Source organism: Syzygium oleosum, unplaced genomic scaffold, assembly GCF_021117445.2.
Source record: "Syzygium oleosum isolate NSW1041296 unplaced genomic scaffold, Sole_v2.1 Sole_v2.18, whole genome shotgun sequence".
NCBI classification, from domain to species: Eukaryota; Viridiplantae; Streptophyta; class Magnoliopsida; order Myrtales; family Myrtaceae; genus Syzygium; species Syzygium oleosum.
The window spans coordinates 1,775,891-1,789,110 of record NW_026607502.1 but is presented as its reverse complement, the minus strand read 5'-3'; the positions used below and the strand labels follow the sequence as shown (position 1 = coordinate 1,789,110).

At 40.2% G+C, this 13,220-nt stretch overlaps 2 protein-coding genes across 2 annotated transcripts; both read left to right on the top strand.

Moving 5' to 3' along the window:
* On the top strand, positions 1–650 carry LOC115686661 (histone H3.2-like). Its single transcript, XM_030612029.2, has one exon. It carries the CDS (start codon positions 79–81, stop codon positions 487–489), a length of 411 nt encoding a protein of 136 aa, XP_030467889.1. The 5' UTR covers positions 1–78; the 3' UTR covers positions 490–650.
* Positions 651–1,414: 764 nt separating this feature from the next.
* On the top strand, positions 1,415–2,624 carry LOC115686617 (uncharacterized). The gene is made up of 2 exons (XM_030611969.2): positions 1,415–1,626; positions 1,813–2,624. Exons 1-2 carry the CDS (start codon positions 1,459–1,461, stop codon positions 2,347–2,349), a joined length of 705 nt encoding a protein of 234 aa, XP_030467829.2. The 5' UTR covers positions 1,415–1,458; the 3' UTR covers positions 2,350–2,624.
* The last annotated feature ends 10,596 nt before the right edge of the window (positions 2,625–13,220 follow it).

The following is a 13,220-nucleotide window of genomic DNA, read 5'->3' as shown; positions in this document are numbered from 1 at the left end:
CCTTCTTCAACCTCCAGATCTCTCTGCAACAAGAGCAAGAAACCCTAGACACCATCTTCGTCTTCAGCTTCGTCTTCGATGGCGCGAACGAAGCAGACGGCGCGCAAGTCCACCGGCGGCAAGGCCCCGAGGAAGCAGCTGGCCACCAAGGCGGCGCGCAAGTCGGCCCCGGCGACCGGCGGCGTGAAGAAGCCCCACCGGTTCCGCCCCGGCACGGTGGCGCTCCGGGAGATCAGGAAGTACCAGAAGAGCACGGAGCTGCTGATCCGGAAGCTGCCGTTCCAGCGGCTGGTCCGGGAGATCGCGCAGGACTTCAAGACGGACCTCCGGTTCCAGAGCGGCGCCGTCGCGGCGCTGCAGGAGGCGGCGGAGGCGTACCTGGTGGGGCTCTTCGAGGACACCAACCTGTGCGCGATCCACGCGAAGCGGGTCACCATCATGCCCAAGGACATCCAGCTCGCGCGGAGGATCAGGGGCGAGAGGGCTTGATTCTTGCCTTCCATGTACATGTGCTCTTCAGTTAGCAACGATTGATGGAAGCTGCGCTTTTTCGTAGGAGATATCGGTGTGAAATCGCGTTTGACGTGTTGGGTTTAGCTGGAAAATTACAATGTATGTCGTTTCTTTTGAATTAGAAGCACCTCGAAGTCTGGATCCATGTCTCTCTCTCTCTGTGATTTGATCTTGATCTTTGGGAGCTGATCCGATGGTGGAAAATTAACTATGAGACGGGCAAGAGCACGATTGTTCAAGAACGTAAGAGCCCACTTTGTCTTCCATGTTCAGTTAATCTCCACGCTGAATTGAAATACAGATGATTTGATTTGAACTCCTGGAATTTAAGGGGCATGGGGACGAAGAAACTGTTAAAGTTACAAATTTTTTTTTTATCTAGTATCGACCTACTAGATGGAGCGGTATGCAAATCATTGCGCCATCACGAGCCCTCTTCATTCAGAAATTGATGATTCTAGTCGAAAACGTGTACTATCATAGTCGAATCTCTTCTGGTTGTTGAACCAGAAGAAATTTTACGAGCCATCGGCTTCGAAACCAGTGATCCGACCCACGATCCTATTGCTAGATTACTTGCCCTCGCTTTACAATGCCGGAGGAGATTATCTATATGATCCGCTGTCATCTTGGTCCTGAGCTTTTAGCAATTTTCGGTCTGCGTTGGGCGCGATGTCGCTGGCTGCTGATTCGCCATCGCAACATAGGTTAGCTGCTTTATAAGCCCACATGCTAGGGCGTGTCGAACTAATTGCGCTTCTCTAGAATCATCTTTTGGAGACGTGAACTCGTTTCAGTCCCATTGTGCGAAGTCAATGATCCTTTAAGTATATTCCAAGCATATAATCACACACTTTTCCTATATTAATTAGCTCCTTAAGGTTTGGAAAACCCCAACTTACAATTCTCTACCTGTGGGAACTTCAGAAACAGAGGGGAAGAAACATGATCTTCCACAAGAGAGATCTGGATCTGGTTTTGGTTCCAGGCGGGCTGGCGATCATGTTCGCGTACCATCTGTTCTTTCTTTATAGATATCGACATGCCCCTGAAACAACAGTCATGGGCATTGAGAATGTGGACAAGAGAGCTTGGGTTGAAGGAATCAGTAAGGTAGTTTAAGATCTCGTGGTTGCTCTCAATCCCTCATCTCTCTTCTTGCATCTTCGCTTACCGTCTCAAACCCTTTTGAGATTCCGATTCATGAATCCCTATGTCGATTCGACGGTTGTCATTCTTTTGCTTTTCCTTTTGTAAGACGGTGACAAACTGACAAGTGATCTCTGAATATGCGAGCAGTTGACACTTGACCAGAGAAATTTCGCTACAAACGTGATCGCATCGAGCGTGACAGCTGCAACCTTCCTTGCCTCGGTCTGCCTCACTCTCAGCTCTCTACTGGGGGCATGGATCGCAAACTCCACCGTCGACAACCTGTTCCGGCAACTTGGGGGGCTTGGGGACACGGAACCATCGACCACGGCCATCAAGTACATGAGTCTCTTGGCCTGCTTTGTCCTGGCCTTCTCGTTCTTCCTCCAGTCAGCCAGGCACTTCATCCACGCAAACTATCTCATCACCACACAAGAAGACAGCATCAGCAAGGAGGATGTGAAGGTGGTCATCATAAGGGGTGGTGAGTTTTGGTCACTTGGGCTTAGGGTAATCTATTTTGGTCTAGCTTTCCTCCTCTGGTTCTTTGGTCCAGTGCCCATGTTGGCCTCGTCCACCATTTTAGTGATGATTCTGTATCACCATGACATCCGTTCAATCCCTTTGGCGAGACCCCACCAACCAAAAGCCAGATTAGGAGCTCAGCAGGTGGTCAAGTTGTAGCTTTTGCCATTGCAATGGAGCATCAAGGTGGGGGTAAGAAAGGGTTGACCAGAATTGATCTGTCTTCATTTGTGCATTTATCTGTTGATTTATTGCATGGATGGCATGTGCAAGATCCGCAATGCGAGGGAAGTGAGTTTTGGTGGAGGTTTTTACTCCTACGCTGCGTTGAGAATCTTTCTTCTTTTCGAGCAGATTGAACAGCCGTTTGCACTTTGCATTGTAAGAAAGGCTTTTGGCCCATCAAGGTACGCAGAGCAAAAAGGCTTCGAATATCTTTAGCTATGCGCCTCATCTTGTTCTCTAAGGCTTGACAGCATTACCGTCATTGATGTTGGGCTTCAGCTTCAATCCTACCATGCGCCTAAGAGTTGGTCCTTGGACATGTGATTTTCAACATAGGCCGCATTGCTTCAAAAACGACATGATTCCCAAATTTATGAAGTTTGAAATCTTTGAGTGTTGGTGGATGCACCCGAAAGTATTGTGTGCATCTAATACTTCTCAACGTGTATATCAATAAGATTAAAGCTAGATAAGAATGCGTCAGGAATGCATTAGACTAAGCATGACGCTATAATACATGAAAATCCACGAGATAGTACGTGATAATATAAAGAGGGCCGGAGTCGAGCTCTAATAAGACATTAAAAGATTTTTAACCTGAATGGTGTGTGTGGAATAACGATTGTTTCTCACTTTTTGCCTTTTCTCAATCCCGCAACTCACGCATTTTGACCTTATTTAAGGGAAAAATGCACTAATAGTCCTCAAATTTAGCTTGATGTGAAATCAAGTCTTAAATGTTTTTGCCGCTGATGCAACCAAGTCATTCCGATGACTGCTTAATCAATTATACTGATGTGGCGCTCTTGAAATTGGATGTACCATTTTTTAGTTTTCTTAATATAAGTGGCGTTGACATGGCACCGCGTCTGAAAATAGGCTAAATATAACATAATGAAAACTAAAAAAGCCAAAACAATTTGCAAAAAAACAAAAAAGAAGCCAAAAATCAAAATAAGAAAGAACAAAATAAGATAATTTTTCTTTTTTCGAAAAATTTCAGATTTCTTGTTTCCTTATTTGAAAATTTAGGTTTTATGGTTTTTCTTTTTTTGAAAAGGTCATTCTCGGACGTGGCGCCACATCAACGTCACTTTTATTCACAAAATATAAAAAATAAAAAGTTGGATTTTGACATGCCACATAAGTAAAAATTGGCTAGCGATCGTCGGCACGACTTGAATGCACTGTATATGCTTGACTTTGTTGCACATTGGGCAGAATGTTTAGATTTATTGATGCAATTGTCCCTTTAAAATAAAAAAGCCAAGTAATTTTTTTATAATTTTGTGAATATATAATATATTAATTTTTGACGATATTGTAAAAAAGTGCCATTAACTTCTAAAAATAAAAAAACCAATACCCCATTAAGTTGTCATGTTGGCACAACACATATATGGTTCGAGAAAACCGCAATTTCCGTTTTAAACATTTACGGATTTAAATTCAATTCTCAACATTTCAATTAAATTAATATAGCCACAATCATTTGAGTGAAAAAGCAACTCAAGTCCAAACCGGCCAAGTTCCGTCTAAAATTGCAGACACGACGGCCTAGTCGCAGTCAGCCATCTTATATCTAACGTGGATAACTTAATTCGAAAAATGCTGCAGTTTCCCCTATTAACATAAAAAAAAAACTATTGAGGGAGATAAGTATAAAAAAAAAATGGGTATGCTCTTGTCATGAGATATTTCAAAAGGCTACTACCCCCAAAAATGTGCAGTCACTAGAGAAAACGGTCCCTTCAAAACCAAAATTTTTTTTCATAATTTTGAGAATATATATATATATAATATATATAAATTTCTGACGAAAGGGTCCTTTTTTTGAGGGTATAAGAAAAGGGTCCTTTCACTGCACTGCGTTTAATTATTTTCTATTTTTGGGGATTTAAAAACTTTAAAAAATCACAGTTTTGGCTGTTGTGAGCCGTACGATCAAGCGACGCAACCAGATAGGCAAACCGACAGCCTCTGGTTGAGACAACGACCCATCTAGTTCTTTTTGGCAAGTCTCAAGTGGGACCTACTCACCACACATCCTTCGCCACGTGTCCTCCTTGTCGTGGGCTAAAAAAAGCGTGTCAGATATTTGTAAGGATATCTAGTAAATAATTTTTTTTATCCGACTTATTGATCATACATAAGATTAATATCACAAAAAATTTCAAATTGATATATTTATAATAAATTTACCTCAAATTAATTTTTCGACAACTAAAAAGCCCAAACCGGTACACATGTGATAAATTTACCGCAAATTAATTTTTTGATCACCAAAAATCTTAAACCAATATATTTGTGACAAATTTATGCTTAGTTAATTTTTGTTAAATTAGATTAATACTACAAAAAATTACAAACAGGTACCCTTGTGAACAAAAGGTAAAACTCAAAACTGGTACATCCGTCAACTGTCACGTGTCATTTAACAAAGCAATTTCATAGTAAAATTTAATAGAAACTAATTAAGCATAAATTTGTTACGGGCGTACTAGTTTGGAATTTTTAGTTGTCAAAAAGTTAGTTTTTGATAAATTTGTCACAGGTGTACCAGTTTAGGGTTTTTCGTGGTATTAACCCTTATACATAATACAAATATAATAATTTAAAAAAAATCATTTATTTGAATGGTTGGGCACTTACTAATGAAGTTCAAGGAAATATGCTCAACTTTACAAAAGATATAATGTGGGATGTGGATAATTAATTTATTGGAATTTTTACCCAACCTTCTTCATTCGCCATTTTCAATTTTTGAGATTTGGAAAGGATGCTACTGCCCTGATAATACCATGTAATTGATACACTAAGGAACGCCGATTTATCATAGTGCAAGTTCCTTTCTCGATGACTGAATATGCCATTCATGCAACGCAAACTCCATCCAACTTGTACTTTCAATTGATATTAACTAGACCTTTAAAACGGGCGGATTGGATTGAAAATAATCCGATCCAAATTGACCCATTTAGTTCGTTTTGACCTGTTTCCATATAATACAAATCTAGTAACCCATATCAAGATTCGTCAAAACGGGTGGGTTTGATTGAAAATGGTCCGACCCAGATTGATCAATTTAACCAAGTTTGACCCATTTCCACGCAATACAAATCTAGTGACCCATACCAGACTTGGCCATACCCAAATCATAACCAACCCGACCCACATTGCTAAAACACTTCTATAATTAACCCAATTGAGGAACAAACTAAGGTGAGAGCATGAAATGAGTGAGGATTAGATCAAGTGAGGGTGAAAAAGACCGAAGAGAGAGATATAGAGATAGATTGAGTATAAGTAAGTTGTAAACCTATTCAACACCCATATTATATTAGGTTTGACTATTCTAAATCCATTTATAACCCATTTACTAAATATAGCTTAACCAATATAACAATTCAGCCCATCAAGTAATAGGTTAAGAAATAGATTTTTGACCCATTTTGACCAATCTAAGATTGACTTAACAAAACGAGTTTATAATTTCGAGAAATTTTTTTATGTGTTTCTAAATACAAAATATATTTACATAGTTTATCGGAATCATATGCAAAATTTTGGCCTCTCATATTTATCCGGAACATAGTCCGACTCCGAAAAACTTATTTAGTTGGTCTACAGAGTTAAGCTTAACTAGTAGCACTTGAACGCCTATATTTCTCTAATGGGTTTAGATGTAGCTATAGTTAGAAAAATAAATCAAATTAGATTATAAAACAATAGAAACGATGAGGAGCATTACTTACAACATACCTCAATAAATCTAATTCGAACTCAACATCCTTTGGTTTTGATCCAATTATGCGGACCCTCAAAATATAAAAAGCTCTCAAAAGAAGAATGTTAAAAAAATTACATGAAGATTTCATGTACTATCAACCAAGTTGTTGGTTATTGACAATGTGAACAACACACAAAGATTTCATATATTCCTAACCTGTAGAATAAGATGGGTCTTCTTCGAACTTTTGTATCGGTCACGATAAACGTGTTTCTATATATTTTTAAGTATTTTTTGGAAGATACTTTCCCCATAGGAGATGTAATTTGATCGAAATTGAACTGAAGGTCACATAATTTACAACTTTTAATCAAGACCACTTGCTTCGAAATTCATTCAATGATTTGTGTAGTCAAATTTGGACTTAGAGTACAATGTTATATCGTTAGGTAATCGAGTATGTGTTACTTTGTCTAGTCAAATTCTATCCAAAAGAAATTCGAGGGATGAATCGAGTTGACAAGAATGAACACCGGACGATGCGTTGAAGAGCGCTGCCTATTTCAAGATCATGAAATCACCAAACTTTAGGAAGAGTGAATATTGGACCCCATTTGCCTCTATGCTTTTGGCTTTAGCGGTAAGCTACCATTCGAGCCCACCGTGCATGCATCTCAACCGATCAACTTTCTCGGGCAATCTTAAGGGTCCATTCCCTCGCACGGGCTTCCTACATTCGGGGTTTTTACTTTTGAATTGTTTCCAACCGGACTTGAATCCAAGGCCACAAATAGAGAAACAAACAAACTCCGCTATCATCGAAGCCAACATCCGGTCTCGCTAAGTATACGAGGCTACTATGATGACCGGACCGCATCGCAAAGTAATTTGGAATTTCAATGAATATAGGCTTCAAAAATTAATTCATAAAAAAAATAAAAAATAAAAAAATTTAAATTCAAAAGACATTCATAAATCAAAATTTTTGTTCTTCCAAAATTACCCGGACGCTTTTTAAAACCTCCGGGACAATCCCAACGCAACGTAACGCACGAAAACGAAATCGTACTCGAAATGACTTTTCCCCCCGATTAAATTCCTGCCGAACAAAATTAACATCGATCGCCGCGCAAATATCGGGATTTGGGTCCGCAATAAACGCCGGCTTCGCTCGGCTCGACGGACCCCCGCGGTGTACGGGGGCCCCCCCCCCCCCCCGGATCGACGGCAGGGAGGGCACCCCGCGGGGCGCGGGGGAGTACACGTGGACGGCCCGGATGCGGCGCGTGCGGGCGACGACCGAGCGTGACCTAAGAGTACGATGAAAGCAGGGCAGGGGGCAGGGGCAGCAGCAGCATCCCCCCGCGTAAAAGTCGAGGGTTCCCCGTTCGCTGCTTTTCTTTTCCTGCTCTTTCCCTCCCCCCCCTCGGCAGACTTTATTCAATTGCTTTCGCGCTGCCATCTTTCGCGTTCGCGACTCGCGAGGCACCACGCGCTCTCGGCCCGAGCGTGGGGCTCACCGCCGTCGGCAACCCCCTTGTTCGGTCGGACAGATCCGATTTTTTGCGCGGGAAGCCGTGGAAAGAACAGCCGCGAACGTGATCGTCCGGAAATGTCGCGAACATAGGCCCAATCGGTTAAGTTTTGGCGGGCGGGTCTAACCGAATTCGACATATGAGGTAGTGCCAAAATCAATAATCATCCCCGTCCTTTTAAAATATAAAAAATAAGATTCGACCGAGGCGTGCCCCTTCCCAGAGGGGAAGGCTCGAGAACGCCCCCTGGCCGTAGCTTGAAAATGTCGGGATACACGCGTGAGTTTGTGTTAGAGAAGTTTTGTATGAGAGAATTGACGGAGTGTGCAGCAATTAATATATCCAATTGGCCCCATAAACCCATTGGTTTATAACTAGATATGTTAACGAGTTCGGACTTGAACTCCCTATTAACCATCGACTTTCCATTGAAGGGTAATAAAGCTGATGGTCAATTGGTAGGCCTCATATTTAGTTCGGTGCTAGGTGAATAGTTTCAAGTTGAAATGCTTTGATGCAAAATGATACGCGGATTAATGGGGAGCATATCTACCTCCTATGATCCATACCTTATTTGAGACCAAGTTGATAAATTCGATATATTATTTGACACAAAATCCATTCTCGGCCATTTTTTTAAGAGAACGACTTGCTTTGTGCCCTTATTTGAAATTTTCCTCAACATTCGCTCTCCTCAATTACACCGACATTAATAGACCAAAAAAAAAATTACACTGACATTCTACCTTCTATTGAAAATTTTCTATGAAGGAACCACCCTTTCCAAACTTAGTTTCCTTGTATGTCTTCGATGTACTAGTTGAGTGTAGGAAACAATGATCCAGCATCTAGGAATTTGCAGGATCCTTATCGTGATCCGGACAAAAGAAATCGTACCCTAAAATCAGAACAAAAATGGGGTCACAACCCCTACTAATTTCCATTTTTGGTTTGTACTTGTCCTATTCAAGCTACGATCGTCAGTTCAAGCAACAACCGTCTGTCGGTGACACCATCACGAAGGGAATATTTGGCTCCCCCAACTCTTTCCTGTTCACTTTATTTGAGATCCAATGCAATTGGAGAGGCAACAACCATGGCAAATCTCATTCCTAAATCAAGAAGATACATTAGGACCATTGTCTAGGGTTACATGCCCTTGAATCCATTTGGAGGCAAATCCAACAATTGCCATTCAAGATGGAGACATGGAGAAGTTCGCTTTAGCGAAATTCAATGAATACTCTATGTCGTTCAAGATCGAGACCTATCTCAAGGGGATTAGCCAATTTTTGTGTCTAATGAGGCTAACCTATCGAATTATCGACATTGGAACACATATTAACTCCCGAATACTTGACAAAAGGCGTCAATTTTCTTCAAGAAAAGATTGACTTGCAACCTCGGACAATTTGGTAGCGTGCAGAGGAAATTCTGGAAAAAAAAATAATAGAGGGTGTTTCTCGAATTTCATCAATGTATAAGACTCGGTACATGGAATTTTACTCTGAAAACAAAACACTCGAGAGCCCTTCAATATATGTAACGTTTGTGCCGAGTCATCTCTTCAATTAAAAGCCGCGTGCCATGAATCAACAAGAATATCCAACCAATCTGATAATATCGTGTCGGAATCACCCGGTGCGAGCACTTACATAATACGATTTTCTTCCCCTCTTCAATAGATCTCCTCCAAGAAAGAAGACCAACTTGAAAGCCTGCAAAATGATCATCCATTAGAATTCCAGCTCATAACAATGTTCTTGGCACTTTCCTAGATATTAAAGCATGAAGACACATCTCTCGCCCATAAATTGGACCATGTCGCATTGGATCCGTACACATTGGAATGAATTGACCAAACATTCGAAAAAAAACGCATTACGATGCTTCGGATGAAGTGGATAAAATAATTGGAGCGTGGGTTACAGTGTGGGGACCCGAGGGAATTATTAGGTTTCTGTTTTTTTTTAATAATTATTTATTATTGTTACTATTGTTAATATTATTATTTTTATTTTGTCTTGTGTTTCCCATTCTTGAGCCGTGATCATTTGGTGGAATTTAGCGATTGCGTATGCGCTAATCAAGAAATCAATCTCCACTTAGAAAAAGATGACCAAGGATTATAAAATTTTCAAGCGACCCAATGATCACTTTGGATAAGAAGATAGCGTGTGTCGGGCATTTTTTTATTTTGACTAAACTCCCCAATATGACTAAGCCGTTGACCAATTATACTACAGTTTCGTTGAATTTTCAACCCAATGGACAGCTAAATAAATGTAGCTTTATAGTTGATAAAATAAACTGAATCTACGTAGGGTTATACGTGCGGATTTGACTCCTTTTTGCTAGAGATGTTACATCAAAAATCAAAGTCAAAATTAACAAAGACTTGAATTCGGTACCATTAGTCCTTGATTCTTCGTTAAATGTTCAATAGGCCCCGTGAATTCGTTTTTGTCCAATCGAATCTTTGAACCTTTTTATTTCATAGTAGTTTTCGAAATTAAAATATATATAAAAATGATGATGTGTCGGACCATGTTAATGCTTATTGGGACTCAAATTACCGGTATTGCCCTAACGAATGGCCTTGCGACGGCTGCTTATGTTGAGAGAGAGAGAGAGCTCGCAATTCTAACATGAATTAATACATTTATACATGATTATATGACAAACCCAGAGGCGACATAAATTGACATGATTTGTATATATATATATAAATTCTATACATAACAAAAGAATAATATAATGTCATGGCATGACTTGACATGATTATAAAATTTGATTATGACACATGAACACGAATTGCCATCTTCACTCTACCCGTAATGCTAGTGACGATCTCGTGCAATTGTCATAATTCCTAGATGACAATGAAGAGACCCTTGTCGAGCTTCGAGGTAGGGCTGTGCATGCTTGTGCACGAGGCAAGATTGCAGTTGTTGAGCCCGAGCCCCCGGCTTTCGCTTGGCCCTTTAGGGCCAAATAGTTGTCCTCAGTGGTTGGTTTTTTTCTTTTTGGTACTTTTGTTCAACATCATCAATTTGGATCCTATCAACATTGGTGTCGTGGCTTATGTCTGCGTTCTACATATGTTTTTTAATTCCAAGAACTACTATGGATAAAGTAGACAGTTTTTTTTAGGCTTGAGTTAGTCTCACCCTCTCCTCCCTCTATAGTTGATTTTGTTTGTATTTTTTTGCTTTTTCTTGTTTTTCTTCTCTCCCGATCTAGATTTGTGAGCTCTCTTCTCCCCGTCTAGTTTTAGATTTGAAAGTTTAAACTCTCCCGATGTAGTTATAAATCTAAGAGCTATCCTCTCCTGATTTAGATCTAGAATATTAATAGATATGTTTTCGGAGGTTCGCTACCCCTGTGCTCTGTTCGTGTACACAGATTCTCTGCCTCTAGCTTTAATGGTGATTACAGGAGCTCTGGCATGTCGCTGAACCACAAATTATTTGTGTTTGCTCAAACTTTTCCTTCACTGTTCATCTTCCTAGAAAGGGCCAGCTGGGATGGTTGGGGCCTCGATGATGGTCGATGATCCTTGCTAACCATTGGCGAGGGTATCATGGCCTTCACTGACGCCCTTGCCCACCTTGCCTAAGAGGCCCTCGCTTATGGGGTTGCCGGCCAACCCTAGTGATGGGCGGAGGGAAGATGAACAATTGAGAAGAAAAGAATAAGAAAAAAAGAAAAGAAAAAGAAAAGGAAAGGTATTTTTTGTAAAAAAATTGTTAGTCGAAGTCGTTTCATTTAAGATCGTCCATGTCAATCGCCGCCCATTCTTGGCCAATCGAGGAGAAGGCCTTTCGCCTCAAGAATGGCCATCGTTGACTAGATCGCCATGTAAGCCATTTCCAACTTAATTTGGCCGGATGGACTGCATTGCAATATTATCAAAATGTTTAGGATTATATTGACCAAATTGGAAGTTTAGATTTAAATTGGCAGGCGTACAATATAATAGGTCCAGGACTTTTCGCACAACTTTTCCAAAACAAAATTCTAGATCCGACCTCACAGGCTATAGCCTATAATCACTTCGGCTGCACGTTTGAGAAGCCGACACAAAAAATTTACTTTTCAAGACAAAAAAAGAGAGATAAATATCATAGTGCCGGAGCTTTCATGGGTACAGAATTTGGATAACCTAAGGTTACTTAAGCCACATTTCATGCTCATGAATGATTTTTCCATGGGGACAAGCCGCTTTATTCGTTCACACCACCTTTTGCTACACCTTAATTTTCGGCCAACTTTCACTTTTCATCTTGGCATCACTTTTTAATTTGCCCAAAAGCACGTTGGATTGTTGAGTATGTGAATCTAAGAATAAGACCAAAAGGTACATTAATCTTTATCATTATGATTTCTTTGTGTAAATTACCACAAAAGCTTATTGGGTTTTTGCTCGAGTGATCTCGATGTGAATCTAGGAGTAACCCCTTCCATAAGTACCTTTTTCCTCCATTTTAGGGCAATCGATTGCCCAACCTTTGCATGAGTAGCAACTTTGAAGTCAATGTTACTATATTCAACATGCGACAAAACGACCAACCGTTGTTGGGTCAAAAATTATCTGCCACAGCATGATTATGGGGTCGTTTAGGATGTAAAGCAAAACGACAATTAATCATGATTAGCGAAACAAAATGATGCCACGAGCATTATCGAAATTATCCAATCTGCTTTTACCCCCGCCCCGATGGTGCACGTGAGATTTGGATAATCACTCCAAATTAACAGGCAAGGAAAAGGGCATCTTGCCTTTTACATTTGCTTACGGATTGCTTAAGGATTTTCAAATCTTGGAATCATTAGGGTTGAACCATACGATAGCTACTGTTTGTATACAGTATTTAGAATGCGCTTGTTTCGATGAAAACTTTATTAAAAAAAAAGAAAATATTTTCCGTGAAAATCACTTTTGAAGAAAATGGTTAGTTTTAATTTATACTTTGAGGAGCGGCTCACCAAACTATCACAGATATAGGAGAATTATGAGATCAATGCGTAAAAGTCAAGTACATCTAGGAATCGAGATGTAGGTCCTATGTGAGTTTAACTCATTTAGATGTTTTTTTTCTTCTTTTAATTGGACTTACATAAGCATAACTTGCCATGGGAAAGACATCTTGATTGCTATGGATTAGGAGGGCCGAAACGACCTGTTTGCATGACACGAACTGTTTGCATGACACGAACGCTGCATGAAGTAAAATACAAAGTATTGATAAAAAAAACCTCGATTATAACACTACCCTATACGCCCAACTTATACGTAAATACGACTCGACTGGTTTTATCGCAATTCAATTGTTTGGTATTAGAATCAAAATTGAAATTTTATAGGCCGACATGAATTGGGAGGATTTACAAACAAGATTATGGCACGCCAACAGAAATTGTCAGTCCTACTATAGATTTAGATATCCCACCACACTAGTTGTGGTATCAAATTACGGCCAACATAGGCCTGACATGAACATTACAGATATGGATTTTATGGCGTGTAACATGCTCGT